The following is a 23,701-nucleotide window of genomic DNA, read 5'->3' on the forward strand; positions in this document are numbered from 1 at the left end:
TCGATTTTGGTTCGAGCTTGATTTCGGCTCGAACTTGTGATCTTGACTCGAGCTTGATCGCGGTTCGAGCCCTCGAACGGATTCTTGGTCGATGTAGGTTGGTTTTTGGATTATCTGCACGATAGATCTACCCGTGCCATGGTTCGATTCTTGTTCGAGTTTGATTATGATATCGATCTCAATACGGACCGGCCTTCCCAAGCTCTAGATTAGTCCCCCCCCCTCCTTCGGAATCTTACTTCGATATATCACCCTTCGAACCATACCGGACATGCCAAATCCATTTCGACCGTATACACATTAGTTTGTTAATGTTTATTGGCCTTAGCAACCGAAAACACAGTGTGAAATCAGGAGCCATAACAATCTTAATTTCCTTTTCATGCAAATAAAGCTGGTCAACTAGGAAACTAAAACAAATGAAGAAATTGGGCGGAAAGACAGAGGAAGGAGAACTTGATTCTAAGATCAAGTTGCACCTATTTGGTGGAGTGAGATTCTGTTCATGAATCATTGTTCATACTTAAAAAGGCAATCTATGGAATAAAGTTGCAAGAATCAACATCATTTCAAACCCACAATATGAGAAGAAATTCATATTATTAGGATGATGTTTCCATCATGGATACCCTCATCTTAAATAAAAGTCCAAAAGGAAAAGATACCTATCAAATTTTATAGTTGATTGATTCCCTAGCACTTCTAAAGTTAGTGCAAATTTAACAGCGAGTAAAGGATAGAACAAATAAGGCATCATATATATATTGTAGAGCTAACAAATTAAAGGAGAACAGATGGCAATAATGAGTTGTTTCGAGCTTCCAGTGCAGCAGCCAAATAGAGATATGTCAGTGCAAGAATTCAAGGTGTGAATTAAGCAATTCGACATGGATCGTGACAAACGTATTAGCCGCGAAGAACTAACATAGGCACTTCAGAGTCTACACATGGTTCAGCTCATGGAAGGCTCGTCAAGTTATGAAAACTGCTGATACTGACCAAGTTGCACCATTTTGGTGAAGTGAGATTCTGTTTGCGTCATTGTTCATGCTTAAAAAGGTATTCTAGAAAGATTCTATTGTTAATTTACTCCCTATAATTGTAGTCGGAATAAATTTAAGATCATTTGGAGAAGATTTGAGATGGTTTGATCGAATTGCATTGTAATTTCGAAGAACAATTTGTTGCACTTATCAATTATGTCAATTGGATAGATTTCGACAATTTAATAGATAGGTCGAATACAAATAACACAAAGTCATATAATAGAGTTTGGTAAACAATCACAAAGCCATGCCAACACTGACTTGTTCAGCAATTGCATTTGCTGAATTATCATCCTTTTATGATCGTTCTTCTTCTTGTATGGCTCTCTACACGGACTACTGTAGTGACCCTTTTTATCGCAATTCCAAGAAGTAATGTCTTTGCGATTCTTGGATTGCCCTCTTCTCCTTGACTTTGATCTGCCACGACCATGACTTTGTCCTCTTTGGCTGCTTCTCCCCCTACTTGATTCTCTTCGGCAAATATCTTTGCTTAGAACCAAGTCTCTAATATCATCCAATTTGAGTTTGGTACTTTCCGATGAACTCCTAACTGCAGTTACTGTTGCGGACCAATTCTCTGCTAGAGATGATAGTAGAATCAACGCCCTGACTTTGTGACTTCGTCATCAAATGTTATATTAACATAACTCAACTGAATTAATATTACATTAAACTCATTGATATGTTCCGTAACAGATCCACCTTCTGTCATCTTTAAGTTGAACAACTGACGTATCAAATAGACTTTATTTGAAGCATATGGCTTCTCGTACATATTTGATAACACCTTCATCATACCTGCAGGTCTTCTCATTAATGATGTTGAACGCTACATTTTGTGTCATCACACCAAGAGCTTGGCGATCTAATAGATCTCAATGCGCTTTGGACATATTCTTTAGTTTTATCCCGGTCAGAGGTAAGTGTAACTTTTTTATGGTACAAATAATCGTCTATCTGCATTTTTCATAATCCAAAATCTTTGCCAATGAACTTGTCAATTTTAACATTCTCTTATTCCGATGTTATTTCTTCACAAAAAATATTTCTTTTTATGTGAATAGTGCCTTTGAATAGTAATTGATGGTAGGCTAGAAATACGAGTTTTTGGCTACTCTGCACCGATTATTTGCTACACTTTAATTGTATTGGAGCTAAAACATGGACAACTTCTACTCAGTACGTATTTTTTATTGTGTAAGTTGAGATTCCGGGCTAAGACGAGTTTTTGGAGATAAATTGAATCAAAAGAAAATTTTAAAGTATGAATAAAAATTTAAAAATTAAGTCGGAATCAAATTTGGAGACCGAAGACCAGGACCGAGTACGTATTTGCATAGTGAAAGAAATAAAAAGAGAAAGCAATTGAGTATTCTCCAAAGTCATGACTATGACGTCATGTCCAAGAAGGGAGCTATATACTTTGTTAGGCAGAAACGAATAGCTCTCTGTTTTTGTCCATTGGCACTTCGTGCGGCGCGACGTGCCCGACGGCGTGTCAATGCAATATTTAGGTCTGTGCAATCCTATTTCGACCCATTAAAGCTTCGGTTTAAGACTATTCCTATAATGTATAAATACATGGTTAACATATTTTTGAGGGTGGATTCAACCTAGGATAATTTAGAGAGCTACCACGATCGGAAGACACAACAAAATTTCATTAATTCTTTTGCTAACAATCGGTGTAATACGGGAGTTTGTATCGTAAAGTTATTTTTGATGTTTTCTATGTTCTTAAACTTATTTGTGATAACTTTCTCCATATCCATGGAGTAGTTCTTCCCTAGGATTTTGATATGGTGTTTTGAGTGTTATTTGTAGATTTAACTCTAGTTTAATTATTTGAATATGTTTATGAAGCTTTGAATTAATTGCGAAATCATTCACCGTTTTATTTAATCGGAGAAAAAAAAGAATATTTTGGTGATTATCTTTGTATTATTTGGTTTGGTTTAATTTAGTGATTCTTCTAAGTAATCGAGAGAGCTTTTTGAATTATTGATTAAACCAAGTTCGGAGAATATTCGAGAGACGTTTTTCTAAAGACTAGTCCATTAACGTGCTCTTGCATATCTTTACAGTGATTCATATTAGTTTATTTTGTAGAGTTCAGATTTAATCGAGAGAGGAATCTTCACCTTATGTTTAAGCTAATTATCAAGTGAATTTGGGAGAATCATTAAAACATTAGAAGTGAATTTAAACAGAGTTAAATCGTGAATAACTATCTTATACCTATCATGGCATGACCCTTATTTCTCATATTGTTTACAAACCATTTTAGTTCAGCTCTCGTTCTCTATATATGATCAGGTCTAATTATTAGTAGTCTTAATTTAGTAGTTAATTGTAGTAGTAATCACTCCAACTCAAGTGTTGATCATCCTAAATAGCAACTAATCCAGAAATTACTCGAACATTATTTAAATCCAATCCTTGTGGAGACGATAATTAAACTATACTATTTTTGACTAGCGAGTATTAATTTCGTGTTGTGTTTTGCGCTCATCAGTAACCGCAAATAGTACTCTGTGTAAAAAAAATATCTCAATCGTATAAGGTAGACAACACTCACTATTGATGAATAATACTATCACTATTAATGAATAGTATTTCACTATTGTGAATAGTATCTACACTAATATCGTACTTTTCTACCAGAATTACACTGTCTGTGCTCTGATACCAACTGTTGGGAAGCATGTCAGGCTAATAGAAGGGTAAAATATTTAAAGGAGAAAAGTAATAAATTATACAAAATAAGATTTATGTGGTTCGACAATTTTTGCCTACTCCACGACCACACAAAGAATAACTCTTTATTAATTCAGAGAGAGAAGAATGTGAACTGAGAAGGGGATGCCTATTCATAGGTAGAGGAATCAGCTGAAATCTTCGTCAAAATGTGAACATGCCACCGCGATTGTAAACCAATTTAATTCTTTTACATTTTGTAGTCTTTTCATTCAGACTTCCATTCTTTCTTTGTTTTTTTCACACATTTTTTTCTTCTCTTTTCATTTATTTCTTTCTTTGACTTTTCCATTTTTTTTTGTCATCTTTTCTTTCTTGTTCCCATCATAAATACTCCTAATGTAAAGGCACTGGACACTCAGACTGCTAAGCTTAATTTGTAGACATAGATTTAGCTAAATAACTGAGATCAAGCATGACTAGATCATCACAAGGAAATGTGATAACTATTCTTAGCATTGATGGTGGAGGTGTAAGAGGGATAATTCCCGGTACAGTTCTTGCTTTTCTTGAATCCCAATTCCAGGTTAGTTAACATATATATATATATATATACCGTATGTATTCATTACTATATATATATATATACACCGTAGTTTCTTGTAATGAATATACGTCACATACACTGAGCAAAAAGATTTTTAAACAGTATCATTTATTCTTTTTTTTCCGGGTTACCATATCATGCTTGATAATGGGAAGCTGACTATTTTGTAGGTTAATTTAGTCCGATAGTATAAAATTTCTTTACATTATGAACTTATCTCTCATACATAATCCAAAATTGTTTACATTAGACTAAACCCATGCCAGAATGAGACTCATCTACCTATTCCTCGGGCTGTTCTTGTGGCTTCCATCATAGCCGGATACCCAATTAATGTGGGTGCCGTGATGTCGGCCAATATTTTATTGATAGCATAGCAGGATAGCTCGGCCTACCCTTATCCCAACACTATAACAGAATACCTCACTGATGCAAAGGTAGAGCCGAGACCATTTTACACTAAGGTGAAGTTGAAGAAGCCATTTGACTAGTATTCACTGATGGATGAGACCAACCCAAAGAAGATAGCCCAACCTTTAACCACCATAGGCCACTATAGCTCCATTATCTGCTCGGCAAGTCTCCCAGACATTGGCGAGTCTCAACAACTGGATGCAAATAACTACTTCAATGCTGTCTGACTTATCTAGTATTATGCAGCGTAGTCATCTACATAAGCACCATAGGTCTTATATGATCTTGATGAGAAATTGAAGAAGATTATGGACTACTAGAAGATAATCATGGACACTCTGGTACAATACGGGTCGGTTATTGAGGAGTTGGGCAAAGAAGTGAAGAAGATAAGGAAGTACCAGGCAAGTAAGAAATCAGTGGACAAGCTCCGGAGGGAAGTGACCAGACTTGCGACATCGGGGGATCTACCTTTTGACATGTTACCTGACCCACACCAGTACGCCCCAGATCCATCAGCAATGGTTGCACCAGCTGGCTAGTCTGAGGAGCCAGACCTTGCTTCCGACACTGCTAAGGCAGTACGTGTGATGTTCACCGCTCCCACCATACATAGATTTAATGATGATAAGATACAGTTGGCTGACTCTACGGGAGATGATATTGTTGGGGACACAGAGATGTCCAAGGATCCTTAGAGAGTTTTCTTCACCCTCTCTTCTTTCACTCTTATTTTGTTAAGCATTGGGAAAAAACTTACTTTTATTCAGGGGAGGAGTTTATTTCATACATTGACACATTTTGGATATATTTGGACTGTAATAATTTTATGATTCTCTTCCTTTTCTTATTTGTAGTTATCTATCTTTAGTAGTATTGATCGTTAGCTTCTTTATTTTTTCACTTTAGTTGTTGATTAGTTAGTAGATTCTTTTTATGCTTTCGTAGATAATAAGCCTTTGGTTTTCTTTACGCCATGGTTCTTTCCAAAGGTAGTTTTTGTGTGAATCACGTGAATCGTCCCAACGATGGATGGCGTGATAACCTTCCTAAGGGAATGAGTCTGTTTTTGTGTTTAGGTAATAATTATAGTAGTAGTAATGAATAAAAGACCTAATCAAGTTATTCTCGAAAAAGAGTTATTCATGCTTCATTTGGTTTGAAACAAGGTTTTTAAAAGAAAATAGCTCTAGTTAGTGACTCTAAGACTCTTGAGTTGACTTTGGCAATCATCGAGTGGTTTATTGGACCATAGTGATCTTTAAACTTGAGCCTAGTTGTTGTAGGCTCTCAAGTCTATCCTCTTTTACGGTCTAGTTGCGTGAGGGTTGAGATGATTTGTTGCTAGTCCAAGTATCCATGCGAATGGTCTAGAACTTGCCCCGAATGTGCTTCAAAGCGAAATCCTAAGTTTTGCTTGGCTTAAGAAATGATTGTAGGCTCTCCTTGGCCCGTTTGATTTTTCTATTTCCAGCCAAAGTCGTTATCCCTTGTCAACCCCCTTCGAGCCTCTAGCCTTTCGTATTTGATAACCAGGTTATAAGCCTTTACCCATTTTGTCATGATCCTCTCTTGGCACCCGAACCTTCCTTAACACTCTTGTGAAATAAGTGGCTTAAGACATAAGTTTGGGGGGAGAGTTGAGGAATTTGAAATAGGTATCAAGGCACAATAAAAGAGAAACGAAATGATCTCTATGAAAAGAGAAGGCAAGAAAAGAGAAAGAACAAAAAAAAAATACAAAAAAGAGAGAATAAGTGTAAGGGTTGATGGATTCAAAAAGAGGTAATGATCCCTAACATGAGTATCAAGGGAGAAATTGAATGAAATGACCAAGAAAGAGTGATGTCAAGTCCCTCTAGCCCCCAATAAAAAGAGAATGCCTCTAAAAATTGGTAATTGTAAGCCGGGAAATGAAAATGTGGAGTGTTTAAGGAAATGTGTAACCACATTCCCATATAGTATCCTACCCTAATAAAAAGCCTTCATTATAACCCGAAAGAAGTCCCACTTGATTTCGAATAGAGTAAGCTTACATTAGTGGTGATCTACATTAGGGGCAAGCCTATGGTACTTGAAGCAGTACTTGTGACATTTTCTTGTGAGAGAAGAGTGATCCTTCATGAATCTTAAGAATGAGTTCTAACTTTTGAAGTGAGCTTGGAAAATGGAAGGTAGAGGAGGAAGAGTTTTTAGTCCACCATGACTTATATGATAGAACAAGAGTTCTTGATGAGTAAAGTCAATTCTTGAAGCCCAAATGTCACATTAGAACTATATGTGCATAAATATTTGACTTATCACCTTATTGATAATGCATGAGTAGAGTGGGTAATTGTTGGTCCCAACTGAGTATGAATGACTCGTTGAAATGACCTTTCACTTTTAGGAGGTGGGAACTAATCTATTTGCTTGAGGACAAGAAAAAACTTATGTTTGAGGACAAGCAAAGACTTATGTTTGAGGGAGCTGATAAGTGTGGATTTTGACCACTTATTAGTACCTTTTTACTTTTGTTTTAGTCTAAATGTATTGATTTATATTCCCAAAACTAATGAAAATATGCAAATTGCAGGAATATTGGAAATTTGGGCTCTTATGAAAAATCTGACTCAAAAAGGAGTGTTCCGACTCACAAAGCAAGAAGGGGCACAACACACAAGAAGTGCGGTCCGCAGAAGTATTTCTGCGGTCGCAGAAGCAAGTGTGCACCGGAGAATTCTCCTTGTGGCCACAGAACTGAAGAAGAAGCCCTGATTTACTTGAGGCAGAAGTGCGGACCGCACACAATTTGTGCAAATGACCAAGACTAATGCCTTGCCTGAAGTATGGACCGCACAAGAATTGTGCGGCCGTAGAAGCTGAATTGCAGTCACAGACCAAATTGTGCGCCTGTAGAATCCAGTTCCCTGTAGATTTAAGTAATGTGCGGACCGCACATGGAATTGTGCGGCCGCAATACCTCTCGAGGGGCATTTTTGTCACCGAATTTTGAGCCATTATGAATAGACGGGAATCACAGTTTTAGGTTAAGTTTTGAAGTTCTAGATGTTGTAGCCGTTGTAGTTTTCTATTTTAGGAAATTTGTGATCATTTTAGGATTAAAACATCATAGTTTATTAATTTAATTATATATTATGGGTTTTATTAGTATTTTTTCTTGTTTTCTTCATTTTCTACAATGAGTAGCTAGACGTTTACTAGGGTTGTGACCCAACCCTAGTGTGTACATACCTTTTTGACTTGGTCTTTACTTGAGTAAGAGGGACCTAGTCTAGGAACGCTTGGCTAACAAGAAATTGGGCTCAATGAGGATTTTACTAGCCTAATTAAAGGGTTTGAACTGGAGATAGAGAAAACCCGACTTGAGCTCATATTAACTACTTAGCTCGATACCCGTTTGGGCATGAGAAAGCAAATTAAGCAAAGTCACTCTATGAACGAGAGGTATTGAGTGGGTAACTTAGAGTTGAGAGCTATAATATACCCCAATCAATAAAGCAAGTGTTAACGTACTTAACCCATTAGGCAAACACCTAGGTGAAGGTCGCATCCTTGGGCCTTTTAACCATTTGGTAGAAACAAAAAAATAATTATTTGCTTTCTAGTTTCTTCTCATTAGTTTACAATTGTTAGTGTTAATTTAGAAGTAGAAAATAAAATTCTTTGTTTGGAAGAGCAATTGAGTTATTTCATTTACTGTCATCAAGTGTACACCCTAACATCCATATTAAACTCCATGCGGAAATCGCCCCCGACTCTTGTTGAGTATTATTCTTCCGACGACCGTTTTTACTCACTATTGAGTGCATATTGGACGTGGACCAATGATGTACATCAAACATCCCAACACTCGAGCATATTCCATTTGAGGCTTGCTTTGACTTTTATTCTTTACAAAAGTATTGTTTAAATCAATTGGCATTCTTGCAACTTTAAAGTCCATATATTTTAACTTTTTAAGCATAATTTTAATATAATGAGATTGAGACAAGACTAGACCTTAAGAAGTCTTAAGGATATTAATTCACAAAATTAAATCGGTAGTTTCTAAGTCTATCATATCAAACATACTAGTAAGCATGTGCTTAGTAGCATTTATGTTAGCAATGTCGTTACTCATTATCAACATATCATCCACATATAAGTAAACAATGACTATTTGATTCAGAGTATTCTTAATATAAACACATTTGCCACACTCATTGATCTTGAAACCATTTGACAACATTGTTTGATCAAATTTCGCATGCCATTATTTTGGTGCTTGTTTTAGTCCGTAAAGTGACTTAAAAAAGTAGGCATACCTTCTTTTCTTTTTCGGGAACCACGAACCCTTCAGGTTGTTCCATATAAATTTTTTCCTCCAAATCTTCACTTAAGAAGGTCGTCTTAACAACCATTTGATAGATTTCAAGACCATATATCGTAACTAATGCTACTAACGTCCGTATGGATATAATTCTTGTAACTGAAGAATATGTATCAAAATAGTCAAGACCTTCTCGTTGTCTATACCCTTTGACCACAAGTCTTTCCTTTTATTTGTCAATAGTGCCGTCATATTTCATTTTCCTCTTAAAACTCCATTTAGAGCACAACAGTTTATTGCCTGGAGGAATATCGACCAATTCTCAAGTATGATTACTTAATATGGATTCTATCTCACTATTGATTGCCTCTTTCCAATATTGTACTTCCGAGGAAGACATTGCTCCTTTGAACATTTGAGGTTCATTTTCCAACAAGAATGCCAGAAAATCTGGTCCAAAGGATGTTGTTGTCCTGTGACATCACCTTGGATTTTCGTCATTAAAGGTACTTTCCTTTGCTTCTTCCCGAAGTCGCTTAGATTTTTCACTAGACGACTCACATTCGATTTTATATGGATAAATATTCTCAAAGAATTCAGCTTTAACTGATTCGATTACCATATTAATATGAATGTCAGTATTTTCTGATTTATGAATCAGAAAATGATATGTGTTACTATTTGTTGCATATCCTATGAAAACGCTATCAACGGTTTTCGGTCTAATCGTTACCCTTTTGGTTTAGGGACCTGCACTTTAGCCAAACAACCCCATAATTTAAAATATTTTAAGTTAGGTTTCCTTCCTTTCCATTTTTATGTGGAATGGATTTCGTTTTTCTATGGGGAACTCGATTGAGTATTCGGTTAGCTGTAAGAATAGCTTCCCCCCACAAGTTATGGAGTAAACCAAAACTTATGAATAATGCATTTATCATCTCCTTTAACATTCTACTCTTTCTTTCCACAATCTCATTTGATTGCAGCGAGCAAGGGGCAGTTGTTTGGTGTGTAATGCCATTTTCCAAACATCAGAAGGAGATTCATATTCGCCGCCCCTATTACTTTGTAGAGCCAACCATATTAATAGTTGTTTGTATCATGACACAGTCAAAATTAATAACCGATGAAGTATTTAATATTCAAACCGAGTAATATCTGACACAACCGGATTTAATAAACGGTAAAGTTTTTAATCTCCAAATCGAGTAATATCTGATACAACCAGATTTAATAAATGGTGAACGTTTTAATCTTCAAACCGAGTAACATCTGCCGCAGCCAGAATTAATAAAACGATGAAATTTTACTCTTCAAATCGAGTAAAAAGTTGGAGTAAAAAATCACTTAGATTTTAATCTTCTAACTTAGTAGAAAGGCACTTTAACTTTATTCTCCGAAAACGAATAGAATTTTACGATGATTTTAATCTCAAAGATTAAGTAGAAAATCACGCGGATTTTAATCTCGAAGAAGGAGTAGAAAATTAGAAGATTTTAGTCTCCATAACGGGAGTATAAATTCATGAGAATTTTAATTCCCTTTCCAAATGATTTTTTCAACTAAACCATTATAACAGTTTGAACAGTTTGATCTCTTACTCTAATCCAACAAATATATGTTTATCTTTACATATATCTTATTCATGATTTCAAAATTATTTTCAAGTATCTAGTGTAAGCCTAACTCATACTTACAACCATAAATAGCTCAATTGTATGGTTTCATGCATGTTAGCAAATTTATAAACCAGCAAACCGATTTTGGTAAACGGAATAATAAAATTATTCTTTAACCATATGCAGAGATCCAACACGATCCTCATTGATCCAAATCTGACATACAAAAGTGAATCCTTTGGTCCAAAGTTGTCTCGTTGACAGAATCTCATAGCAACGTCTTCGCTTGAAAACTTTGGATTTTCCTTTTGCGAAACGAAACGGCATTTGCGTGGACCTGCAAATTAATAAGAAATGACCAAATAAGAGATTATAAGAAAGGAATGTGATTTTTCTTCCCTGGAATGACCACCGTTAGTGTCTTGAAAACAATGACTGGAGGATTTAATTCCTCACTCCCATTTGATTTTGTATAATGCCTTTCTATGTTCCATGCTCCAGTAACTTCGGTTATACATGATCTGCAGTTTATTATGGGAACTTCAAACAATCCCCGTAACTTTGCAGATTCATTGCCAAATAAATTTAAATTTCAATAAGGACGAGCCATCTGAGCGGGCCTCTAAGGACACCCCTGCTGTGGTAGGGCTGTCCCCCAGAAGGAACACCGCTGGAATTACCCGGACCACGAGACCTCCTGGCCTCCCTCTCCTCACGCTCCTGAATACGGACCATCTCTAGCCGCCGAGCACTATCAACCACCTCATCGAATTTAGCACCTGCTACATTTCCCAGAGTCATAACCAAACGGAATTGTTGTTTGAGGCCACTAATGAACCTCCCGATCTTCTCCCTCTGAGTGGGAACTAACCAAACTGTATGACGAGCCAATTCTGAAAACCGCATCTCATACTGGGTCACAAACAGGTCCTCCTGACGTAAATGCTCGAATTGCATGCGCAGTTCCTCTCTACGGGTCTGTGGCACAAACGTTTCCATGAATAATACGGAGAACTCACGCCATGAAAGTGGTGCTACACCAACTGGTCTACTCCTCTCATAAGTCTCCTACCATCTGAAGGCTGCTCCGGTCAGCTGAAAAGTAGTAAATGAGACCCCACTGGTATCCATAATACATGTTATACGAAGAATCTGCTGGCATCTGTCCAATAAATTCTGAGCATCCTCTAACTCAGTCCCATTGAGTTATGGAGGACGAAGTCTCTCAAACCTCTCTAGTCTCTTATGCTCCTCATCATTCATAATAGGACGTACCTGGGCATGAGCAGTTGCAACCGGCCGGACTGATAGTGCCCCCGGTATCTGAAGTCCCTGCACTACCTGCTGTGGAGTACGGGCGACAGGGGTATGAGTACCTCCCTCGGCCTGAGAAGTGGCTGGTACGGCCTGAGCCGAAAATACCTGAGCAAGGACAGTGCAAACAGTCAATATCTGGGCAAAAGCCTCCTGAAGGCCTGGAATCACAATAGGCACAGTTGGTGCTTGAGCTGGTCCCCCCAGCTCAACTATATCTGGAGCCTACTCCTGAGCTGAAGCAACTGGTGGTTCTACAGGTGCTGCTCCAACTAATGTACAAGCTACACCTCGACCTTTACCATGGCCCCGACCTCTCGTGGCCCTAACTGGTGGCTGACCATCTAATCTGGTAGTACGTGTCATCACCATCTATGAGAGATTAGAATAACAGAAATTCAGTTTTCGGAATTAACAAATTCGCACGACAGAATACAAGAAAGTAAAATTTTTCCTAAGGGTTTGGCACCCTCTCGAAGATAAGTACAAACGTCTCCGTACCGATCCGCAAGACTCCACTAAACCTGCTCATGACCCGTGAGACCTATGTAACCTTGGCTCTAATACCAACTTGTCACGACCCAAAATCTCACATATCGTGATGGCGCCTATCTTAATACTAGGCAGGTGGACAACCTCAATAAACCACAATTTCTTTTAAGTTTGAAAACACAATAAATAAATATAAGAGTAAAATCCCATAAACTTTTGATACAAAATACTGTCTTTATACAATACACTCCCAAAACTTGGTATCACTGAGTACATAAGCATCTAAATGATAACACAATTTGACTGATAAAAATACTGTCTAAAAATATAGAACATCACAAATAACTGAAAAGGAAGAGAGTCAAGGTCTGCGGATGCCGAGCATCTACCTCGATAGTCTCCAACAGATAAATCCACAAATCTAGTGATTGTCATATCCGGAAGTACCTGGATCTGCATACGAAGTGTAGAGTGTAGTCTGAGTACAACCAACCCAATGTACTCAATAAGTAACAAGACTAACTTTGGGATGAAAGTAGTGACGAGCTCAACAATTACAGTCCAATCATAGAAAATAATAGTACAAAAATGTAGGCATGCTTTCAAGTTCAGCAGTTAAACTCAATACAAGAAAAATAGATTAAATCTGAATTATATGAGGAATATGACATCTTTATGTCTACATGCCAATGTACATGCCATATGTGATACAACATAATAAAAATCTCACGTACTCACACTCTCAGAGTACTCAATTACTCAGTACTGTACGAGGCAAATCCATCCCTCAATATAATATCAATTGCGTTCACTGTGGGGGGTGCAGACTCCGGAGGGGCTCCTTCAGCCCAAGCGCTATAATAAGCCATTTAGGCTTGCTGCGACGTGCATCCCGATCCCCATATATATATATAAAGCCAATATTTCTGCTGCGACGTGCAGCTCGATCCCATATAATATCCTCACAACTGGGAACACATGACTAAGTTTGAAATTATAATTTAAACAAATAATTCAACAACAATACGATCTCTGTGAGTCCTAAAATATCGGCACGTAGCCTAAACATGATCTTTAATACAAGTATCAGTTCAATTTCTCTAACACCTAGAGGATATGTGGATAGTGACATCATTATTTGATTATCCAACCCCCCGGAAACAATTAAGTCATAATTTCTATGGGGCACGCCCACACGCCCGTCACCTAGCATGTATGTCACCTCCAACAATTCATATAATACGTAATTCATGGATTCATACCCTCATAACCTAGTTTAGAAGTGTTACTTACCTCAAACCGTGCAAGTTCTTTATTTCAATATGCCCTTGCCTAGCGAATCGGCCTCCGGATGCCTCAAATATGGTCACAATTAATTCGATATAGTCAACACAAATTATAGGAATAAATTGACTATGGTATGAGTTATACATTTTTCTATTTTTTCCACAGAAACAGGACGGAAGTGATGCTAGGATCGCAGACTACTTTGACTACATAGCAGGGACAAGCACTGGAGGTTTAGTTACTGCAATGCTAACTACCCCAAATGAAAAGAATCGACCTTTATTTCTTGCAAATGAGATTACTGAATTCTATCTGAAGGAGAGCCCAAATATATTCCCGCAAGATAAAGCAAAGCCCCTGTAGGCATCAAAATTATCTTAATTACTCCTATATCCTTTCAACTTGAGAGTTTAGAAACGTGTCACATGAACATACTTATTTTACAAGGTGAATATTTGATTTATCGAGCCAAAAGAAATATATTCAGTTGAATTTATTGAACCCAGCTCTATATCAGCCAAAAGAACTCATCTTTACAGGTCATTTTAATTTTTTGCTTTTTGTTTTCTGTTTATCTCTTCTTTTTTTTCCTACTTAATTTTCTTCACTAATGATGGATGATTTAGCACAGGCGAAAGTGGACGACTCAAAGGATTGTCTACTAGCAGATGTTTGCATCTCTACATCTGCAGCACCATATTACCTTCCTCCTTATCATTTTGAAGTTAAGTCAAACCTGTTGGAAAAGCCGATTGGACCAACGAAATGGCTCTTGTTGAGTAAGTTCACCTTTTACAGCAATTATATACACATTAACCTGTTTTTTATATTATGAGTTCAACTTCTATATACATTAACCTTTAATTGCTCATAATAAATGGAACTAGTTATTACTTGGAAAATAAAACAGTCATCTTCTACAACATGTTTAATTACACAATCACGTAAAACTTCTTTGCACTAGTGTTTATATATATATATATCACACAATCATGGATAATTTGATTGTTCCTGTTTTTCTTGGGTTTGTACAGGTTGGCAAAAAGATTGTCAGATCAAAGAAAGCTCCGCCAAAAACAAAAGGCTTGAGCCTTGAGCAGAAGAAATGCCTATCTTCTCTAGTGTAGAAGCTCTTAGGTTGTTGGAGACTTTCAAAGAAATAATAAGCCGTCTGCTGGCTTTAATCCTTTAGGTGTGTAACATGGTTTAGACTATAATCGTCGGGTGTTGTTAAACTTACTTGAACGCTGAAATAAGATTATCTCTTTGTTTAAAGGCAAATGAACATATCTGCATCTTTAGAGGCTTTTTGTTTTTCTTTACACCTTTTGTTTATACTCTCCAGTTAAAGGTTAATTACTCAACTGGATGATTGAACTACAAATCTTACTGTGAAATGGGAAATAACATTTTGCCGAGTCATAACAAATTTTTGGAATTTGGCGAATAGAAAGCAATGCCATATCTTCTCTCCCTTTTCACATGATTGAAGAATTAAACAAAGATAATTGAATATCATGGTAATATTTGAAACATCACAGATTTCTTCTGCACCTAAATGGGAGGAATAAACATGATAAATCCCATGTCTCTAAATGCCAAAGAATATATGAGAAAAATGTCATAAAACCCTAGGCATTGGCTAAAGTTGAAGCTATTGACTGAATTATTTTTGGACTTAAGTTTTGCACGCAAACCGTATAAAGAACGTTTATACTATCAGAAAATATAATTGGTTATAGTGAGTTATCAATGTGTTTTTTATATGAAAAGCTAGCTACCTATTATTGTATCAAGTTTACTTGATGGTGCAAAATATAGAGCCGTCAATATGAGTTTGGCCTGTCCGGTTGGCGCAGCCCAACCCGTGAATTAATAGGTTTGGGTTAAGATTTTTGGAACCTATTTAAAAATAAGGCTTTTAAGCCCGGCCCAAAGTAAGCTCATGGCCCATGAGACTTGACCGAGGTTGGGTTGGGCCGACCCATGAGCTTAATAAACATATTTGATTAAAAATATGTTTATTAGGTTAAAATTTAAATTTTAAAAAATATAAAAAGTAATTTAAAAAATGGTGGGCCGGCTCGTGGGGCCCGGGACCCATGTAGAACTGGACTGACTATTTTAAGGTCCACCAAAATAATGGGTCGGCCCTACCCATCCCGTCAAATGCCAAAGCCCGCATGACCTGGCCAGGTTGTGCTCGGCTGGGCCAGCCCATATTGACATCTCTACAATAACATTTATCAACTTACTCTCTTATTTCCTAAGCATCTTTTGCCGATTTCCAATTAGACAGACGAGGCACTTTATGGCTGGCTGATAAAGGATATTTTAGAAGTTTAGCGGATAATGGCAACAAGGAAAGAAAAGAATAGGAGTGGTGTTATTCTTGATTCTTGGATGCCTTTAGGTTCGATATAGAATTTATGCCCAAGCGTTGCGCTAAGTTGCAACCAATACCGTTAACTAGCTCAGTACTACTTTCGTTTCAAGTTAGGGGTGTCAATGAATATTTTAAAACCGACCGAATCGAACCATACCGAACTGATTATGAAGTTTATTTTAATAAAATCGTAGATTTTTATATACACTTTTAACCGTACCGAATAATAGGATAGGTTTTTAATTTTATAAAAATAAATCAAAAAAATACCGAACCCTACCTAATAAATTTATATATGAAAAAGATATTTTATATACTAAGTTTTAAACTAACAAAAAGGTTTTTTTTTCTTGGGTCTTGGGATTATGGGAACAGTTACAAGTGACCAATAATCAATATCCAAGGTCCCAACTTCCAAACTTATTCTACTACTCATATTGAAATTAAATTAGTTCTAACATCTTCAGTAGCAAGCCACTAGGTATTCCAACGATCTTTCGTAGTAAGCCATAGTGCATTTGAGATCTTTCTGCTTGTATAATTTAGGTTTCTTTTGTTGGATACTAATCTTTTATTAAGTTCTATTCTTGAGTCTCGACTCAATTTATATATCCACTCGTATGATTTATAATTCTCATGTCTTTGCTTAATTTGTTTTAATTATACTACCATAGAATAGTGAGATGAATCTCTATTCTGGTTATCTTTCATGTTCATTTGATCATCACTTTTAAAATAATAAAAATATCTAGCTAGAGAGTTTTACCAAATTCCTATGCAAGTACACATTATCACATTCTAACTTTATCTAGCGACTATTGCATGATACTTTTAAAAAATACCGAAACATTAACTAAACCGTACCGATACCGAAGAGAAACCGAGATGATTGGGACAGTTTTGAAAAGTCTAATTTTGGTTATATAAAATGAAATAACCGAAAATTTGGTATGGTACAAATTTTATAAAATAACCAGCCGAACCGAACCATTGACACTTGAACTTCAAGTTTAACTTTTGTACATTGACATGTGTAAATTAATTTTTACACTATTAAGTCACTTACAAATAATTATTTATAATAAGTGGAGTAAATTACCTGGAAAAAGATTTAACTTATATGGTGTGTTTGGTATGAAGGAAAATATTTCCATGGAAAATGTTTCCCGAAAAACGGGTAGTTTTATCACTCATTTTCCCTTGTCTGGTTGGTGAGTGAAAAACTTTTTTCGGAAAAAATATTTTATAGTGTTTGGTTATAGTTTATAAAATATTTTTAGGAAAATAATTTTTTATGTTACCCCTTTCCCCAAGTCCATTCTTTTGCTCCCCCCCCCCCCCCAAAAAAAAAAAATAATACTCAATGTTTTCAGGACTCTATTTTATTCAAGAATTTATTTATTCTTCTTAAACTTCATACAAACCCAAAAGAACTAATGTGCTGTTTTTTTTACGCAAAAATAATGTTGAAATTTGTGCTCCATCACTAAAAGAAAATACTTTTCTTTGGTTGACAAAAAAGTACTCTTTTCAATATGAAAATAAGTACTCTTTTTGTTGAAATGAAAGAAAATACTTTTTCTACATCATGAAAAGAAAGTATTTTTTTGTTGAAATAAAGAAAATATTTTTTTTACCATCATGAAAAGAAAATACTTTTTTGTTGAAATGAAAGAAAATACTTTTTACTACATCATTTTGTTGAAATAAAATAAAATACGGTGTCTACAACATGAAAAGAAAGTACTTTTTTTTCTTAAAATATTTGTTTTTATATATATCATGAAAAGAAAATACTCATTCTTTGAAATGAAAAAAGTACTATATCTACAACATGAAAAGAAAGTATTATTAATAATATTTCTATTTAGGGTGGGGGTGAAGGCGGGGTGGGGGTGGGTTGGTAGGGATGGAAAATTATCACGACCCAGAATTCCCACCTTCAGGACCATGATGGCGCCTAACATTTCATTTGTTAGGCAAGCCAACATTAGATATATTTATTAACTATTTTTAAAAACTTCAAATACGATGACAATTAAGAAATTGAATAGTATGAAACAAGATAAATAAGCTAATAAGTGACGAAATTTAAATACAACCCTGAATCTGGTGTCACGAATACATGAGCGTCTATGATACTACAAATAATGGTCTGAAATAAATTTAACTGTCTGAATCAAAAGAACAACTAAAGAAGTAGAAGGGGACTTCAGAGCTGCGGACGTCACGCAACTTTACCTCAAGTCTCCTCTGGGTAGCTGTATCCGAGCATGTCTACGGTATGTCGCTGAGACCAACTCCGGTATTTGCACAAGAAGTGTAGAGTGTAGTATGAGTACAACCGACCACATGTACTCTGTAAGTGTCAAGCCTAACCTCGACGAAGTAGTGACGAGGCTAAGGCGCGTCACTTACATTAACCTATACGCAATAACAACAACAACAACAACAACAACAACAACAACAATAATAATAATAATAATAATAATAATAATAATAATAATAATAATAATAATAATAATAATAATAATAATAATAATAATAATAATAATAATAATAATAATAATAATAATAATAATAATAATAATAATAATAATAAGAAGAAGAAGAAGAAGAAGAAGAAGAAGAATAAGAAGAAGAAGACGACGACATGAATAGAAGTAAAGAAGATAACTCATATGAACGAAACTCAAATCAACCAGCAGAGAGTTCCGAATAACCAGTCATACAACTCATCTCAACAACCGAGCCCAATTCAACAATTACAACAAATATAACTTCCATCAACATGTTGCGGCGTGCAACCCGATCCAACAACATAAACTTACAAATCTGTTGCGACGCGCAACCCGACCCCTCCTTATAATCATTTGTCAATATCATAGTCCATCCTTATTCCATATTTTCAATTCATCACTTTTCAATCTCCGTTGCGGCGTGCAACCTGCTACCCAAACAATATCAATTAACAATAGTAACCCAATAACTTAGATTTATAAGAAATCATACATCAAGAGAAAAACTGTACGAGCAATGGAGAATAACATGATAATCAATAGGCTCGAACTACTCGGATGTCTCAACTTTACCAACTCAACGGTACTTTTAACAATACGTACAAGTAAAACTACTTCAATGAAGGCAACAATTAATATGAAACTATAAGGCAATAAGGCATAAGACAATTTAGATATATGAGGGAAACAAATCGAGACAAGTAGTAAATAAGTATGGAATTAAGGAAGGGATGGATATTTTAATACAAGAAATACTAAATGGCAAGTAGCAATTATGGCATGGAAGACAAATAAGCATGTAGAAATTAAGGCATGGATACAAGACATAATATTAAGCAATGAAGTTAGGGAAGACAAGTAATGTACCGGTTAAGTCATGGAACAAGGTAATTAACGAAATACGAAAAAGCATTGAGACAAGTAATTTGACGGCATATATACACTCGTCACCTCGCATATACGCCACTACACATGTAATTCACATAGCACATAACTTAAGGGTTCCTAATTTCCTCAAATCAAGGTTATACCCAACACTTACTTCACTCCACAATCAACGCAAAGTTCAACCACGACCTTGCCTTTCTAACAAGCCTCCAAACCAACCAAATATAGCAAATTATTAACCAAACGATTCAAAATAAGCCTTAGAAACTACCCATGAATAAAAGAGGTTCAATTTTGATCATTATTGAAAAAGTAAACAAAAGTCAACCCCGGGCTCGCTTGGTCAAAATTAAAATTCGGACCAAAACCCGAACACTCGTTCACCCCCGAGCCTGGTTATGTAATTAGTTTCGAAATCCGACCTCAATTCGAGGTCTAAATCCCAAATTTACAAAAATCCCTAATTCTACCCAAATCCCTAATTTTTACCTTGAAAATCTAAGATTTGATGTTGAAAACCTATGAAATGTAATGGGTAATTGAATAGAAATGGATTAAAGTCACTTACCAATGAATTTAAGAAGAAGATCTCTTGGCAAAATCACCTCTAGGGTGTTTAGGATTGAGAGTTTGAAAGAAATGAGCTAATTCTCGTTTTCCTCCTCTTTTACCCAGTTGCAGTATCGGAATTACGACACATAGTTCGTAATTGCGATAATCACAAAAGCGATCAACCCTTCGTAAATGCGAAGAAGCCACTGAGCCTATTGTTCACTACTAGAAATCTGGTAAAAACCGACCAAAAAAATCGACCAACGTTGGTCGGTAATGGCCAAAACCCGACCAAAACGCGACCATTTACGTGTGGATGGTATTTTTGTGATCGGAAAGGAATACCGACCAAAGTTGGTCGGAAATTACCGACCAACTTTGGTCGGTCAATTAAATTCAAAAAAAAACATATTGCAAAAAAAAACGACCAAAGTTGGTCGGTTTTTTCCGACCAAAGTTGGTTGGTATTTTAATTATGTAAAAAAAAAAAGATTCACCATCTGGGAATCGAACCGGGGTCTGTACTGTGGCAGGATACTATTCTACCACTAGATCATTGGTACATTTTGTTTTAAGACTGTCTTTTATTTGATTTATACTCTTTAATTATATTTTCGCACGAAAATAACCGACCAAAGTTGGTCGGTTTTTTTAAATGACCCGCCGAATTAACCGACCAATTTTGGTCGGTTTTTTTAATATTAATTTTTATTTATATTAATTGAAAAACCGACAAAAGTTGGTCGGTTTCTTGAAACATAAAATTTGCGGGACTCAAAAATAGTTTCCCGAATTTTTGCGTCAAAGAAAACCGACCAAAGTTAGTCGGTTTCGTAAAATAAAAAAAAAATTTGAAAAATCGACCAACTTTGGTCGGTTTTTTGGTCGGTTTTATTACCGACCAAAGTTGTTCGGTCGACCTTGGTCGATTTTTGCCGAATTTCTAGTAGTGGTTGTCGCAAATGCGAATAAAGGCAGTCCGCAAATTCGAAGAATAATTCGTAAATGCGAAGAAGCACCAAGTAGACAATGGTCGCAATTGCGACCAAAATCTTCGCAATTGCGAAGATACAGAATCCGCAAATGCGAACTCTTCCCAACCCATACCATGCTTGCAAATGCGATACAATGTTCGCAAAAGCGAGGATCGTATTTGCGAGCCAAGCCTCGCAATTGCGAGATCTGCAGTCCACACCAGAAACAGATTGCACAAATTATTTTCCTAAGTCTGAAACCACTCCGTAGCCTATCTGTAATTCACCTGAGCCCTCGGAGCTCCAAACCAAAGATGCACACAAGTCCAAAAATACCATACGAACTCGCTCACGTGATCAAAATACCAAAATAATATCCAGAACTACAAATCAGAACCCAAAACAAATAAAAGTTTTCAATGAAACTTAAGAACATGTAATGTTTCAACCGGACGTCTGAATCACGTCAAATCAACTCCAGTTTGTACCAAATTTTGCAGATAAGTCATAAATACTGTAATGGACTTATAACAAGTGTCGAAACCGAAATTCAAACCCGATAGTAACAAAGTCAACTTATGGACAAATTTAGGAATTCTTTAAAACTTTAGATTTTTAGTTTTCAACAAATTGAGTTAATTCAAGTTAGGGACTTCTGAATTCGATTCTGGGCATACGCCCGAGTCCCAAATCGCGATACAGACCCACTAAGATCATCAAAATAGTGACCGTTTTCTCAAAATGTTGACCGAAGTCAACTCAAATAAATTTTAAGATACGATTTCATATTTTTCTCAATTCTTCATATAAAAACCTTTCGGAAGAAGACATGGATTGCGCACGCAAATCGAATAAGGCTAAACAGAGCTAATCGAGGTTTCAAAATACAAAAATGAGGGCTAAAACTGAAAATGACCTATCGGGTCATCACATTCTCCATCTCTAAAACAAACATTTGTCCTCAAACGGACATAGAAAGGCACTTGGACGTAGGGGTGTACATATGTCGGATTGGTTCAGATTTTTTGATTATCAAACCAAAGCAATGGTGTCGTGTTTTTATATTTATAAACCAAACCAAACCAACAAAGTCAGATTTTTCAATCTCGGTTTTTCTCGATTTTTTTTGGGTTTTCGGGTTTTTTTTCCGATAAATTCTTCATAGCATAAAATATGTAACTTGTTCTCCAAATATTTCTTAAGTTCTAGTAAAATAAAACTATATAATGTGTTTTTCAAGAAACTAAAATAATAATATGAGATAAGTCATAGGATTATACTAAAATATTCAATAACAAAGATAAAATAATAGAATTATATAAAACAAATATTGCTAACTAATATAGGTCATGCTAAAATAAGTATAGCTAATAAGTACTAATATTAAATACATAACCAAGCACTAAAGAAAAAGATAAACTAAGTTATGCATTTTCATTATAAACTAATGTAAAACTAAAATAATTATCCAACACTATCGTCATTCCTAGTATTGAATTGAATTACTATATTTATGGGCTATAATATGTTTGAGTTACTACATTTATGGGCTATAAAATTTATTTACCATTCAGGAATGTTAAGTCTAAACTTGAAATAATACGTTAATAGATAAAACTGTGAAAACGTTTAAGAAATATTTATAAATTACATTACAATAAATATTTTTATGTATAAATTATTTTTAAAAATTATATAAATGTACTATCGAGTTGGTTTGGTTTTGGTTTGACTTTGTTTTAGTTAAAACCAAACAAAACCAATTATGGTCGGGTTTTATTTTTCAATACCAAACCAAATCAAATCAAACCATATCGGGTTTTTTTTCGATTTGACTCGGATTATCGGTTTAGTGGGGTTTATCGATTTTCTTTGTACACCCCTACATGGACAGGTAAAGATATGTTGATATCTACTCCGCATGTCCGACTCGGACTGTCACGACCTGAAATTTCCACCGTCGCAATCGTGATGGCGCCTAACATTTCACTTGCTAGGCAAGCCAACATTAGAGAATTATTAAACCCAATCCTTATTTCCATTCAGTAAATGACATTAATTAGCTAAGATAAAACATAATAAGTGCGAAATAATATAAAAATTATATTAATTACTACCACCCGGATCTGGAGTCACAATTCACGAGAATTCTAGAATTCGTTATAAGTAATAGTCTGAAAGAAATACAACTGTTTGGATGAAAGAAACAGTAAAACTGAAAAGATAGACGGGAACTTCAAAGTCTGTGAACGCTGACAGATGTACCTTGAGTCTCCGGATAGCGGCTAGCGGGTCCCAACAGCTAAAATCTCGATCAACCCGAGCCGGTACCAAAATCTGCACAGAAGGTGCAGGGTATAGTATCAGAACAACCGACCCTATGTACTGGTAAGTGTCGAGCCTAACCTCGACAAAGTAGTAACGAGGCTAAGGCAAGGCACCTGCAGATCAACCTATACAATTTAACAGTGTATATACAAATAATAGTAATGAAGAGCTAGACAAGAATTATCGGGAGGGCAAAACATGTTAGGGGAAAATACGAAATAAAGGGCTACAATAGAATGAGAACAGAACAACCAATATAATAT

General features: G+C 35.8%; 1 protein-coding gene and 1 long non-coding RNA gene across 3 annotated transcripts in view; both read left to right on the forward strand.

Moving 5' to 3' along the window:
• Nucleotides 1-300: 300 nt before the first annotated feature.
• LOC107832358 (patatin-like protein 2) overlaps nt 301-23,701 on the forward strand; it is a 116,346-nt gene continuing 92,945 nt past the window's right edge. Inside the window, exons 1-3 of the mRNA XM_075234342.1 lie at nt 301-1,059; nt 1,854-4,332; nt 13,957-14,150. Coding sequence (XP_075090443.1) covers nt 4,222-4,332; nt 13,957-14,150 — 305 coding nt within the window. The 5' untranslated portion in view covers nt 301-1,059; nt 1,854-4,221. The remainder of the gene's footprint in view (nt 1,060-1,853; nt 4,333-13,956; nt 14,151-23,701) is intronic.
• LOC107832359 (uncharacterized) lies at nt 14,157-15,113 on the forward strand. 2 transcript variants are annotated; one of them, XR_012701218.1, is made up of 3 exons: nt 14,157-14,330; nt 14,423-14,570; nt 14,826-15,113. It is a non-coding gene; the product is annotated as an uncharacterized LOC107832359 (long non-coding RNA). The 2 variants fall into 2 exon arrangements; XR_012701217.1 differs by lacking the exon at nt 14,157-14,330 and having other exon boundaries at nt 14,337-14,570.

This window comes from Nicotiana tabacum, chromosome 17 (assembly GCF_000715075.1).
Source record: "Nicotiana tabacum cultivar K326 chromosome 17, ASM71507v2, whole genome shotgun sequence".
Lineage (NCBI taxonomy): Eukaryota > Viridiplantae > Streptophyta > Magnoliopsida > Solanales > Solanaceae > Nicotiana > Nicotiana tabacum.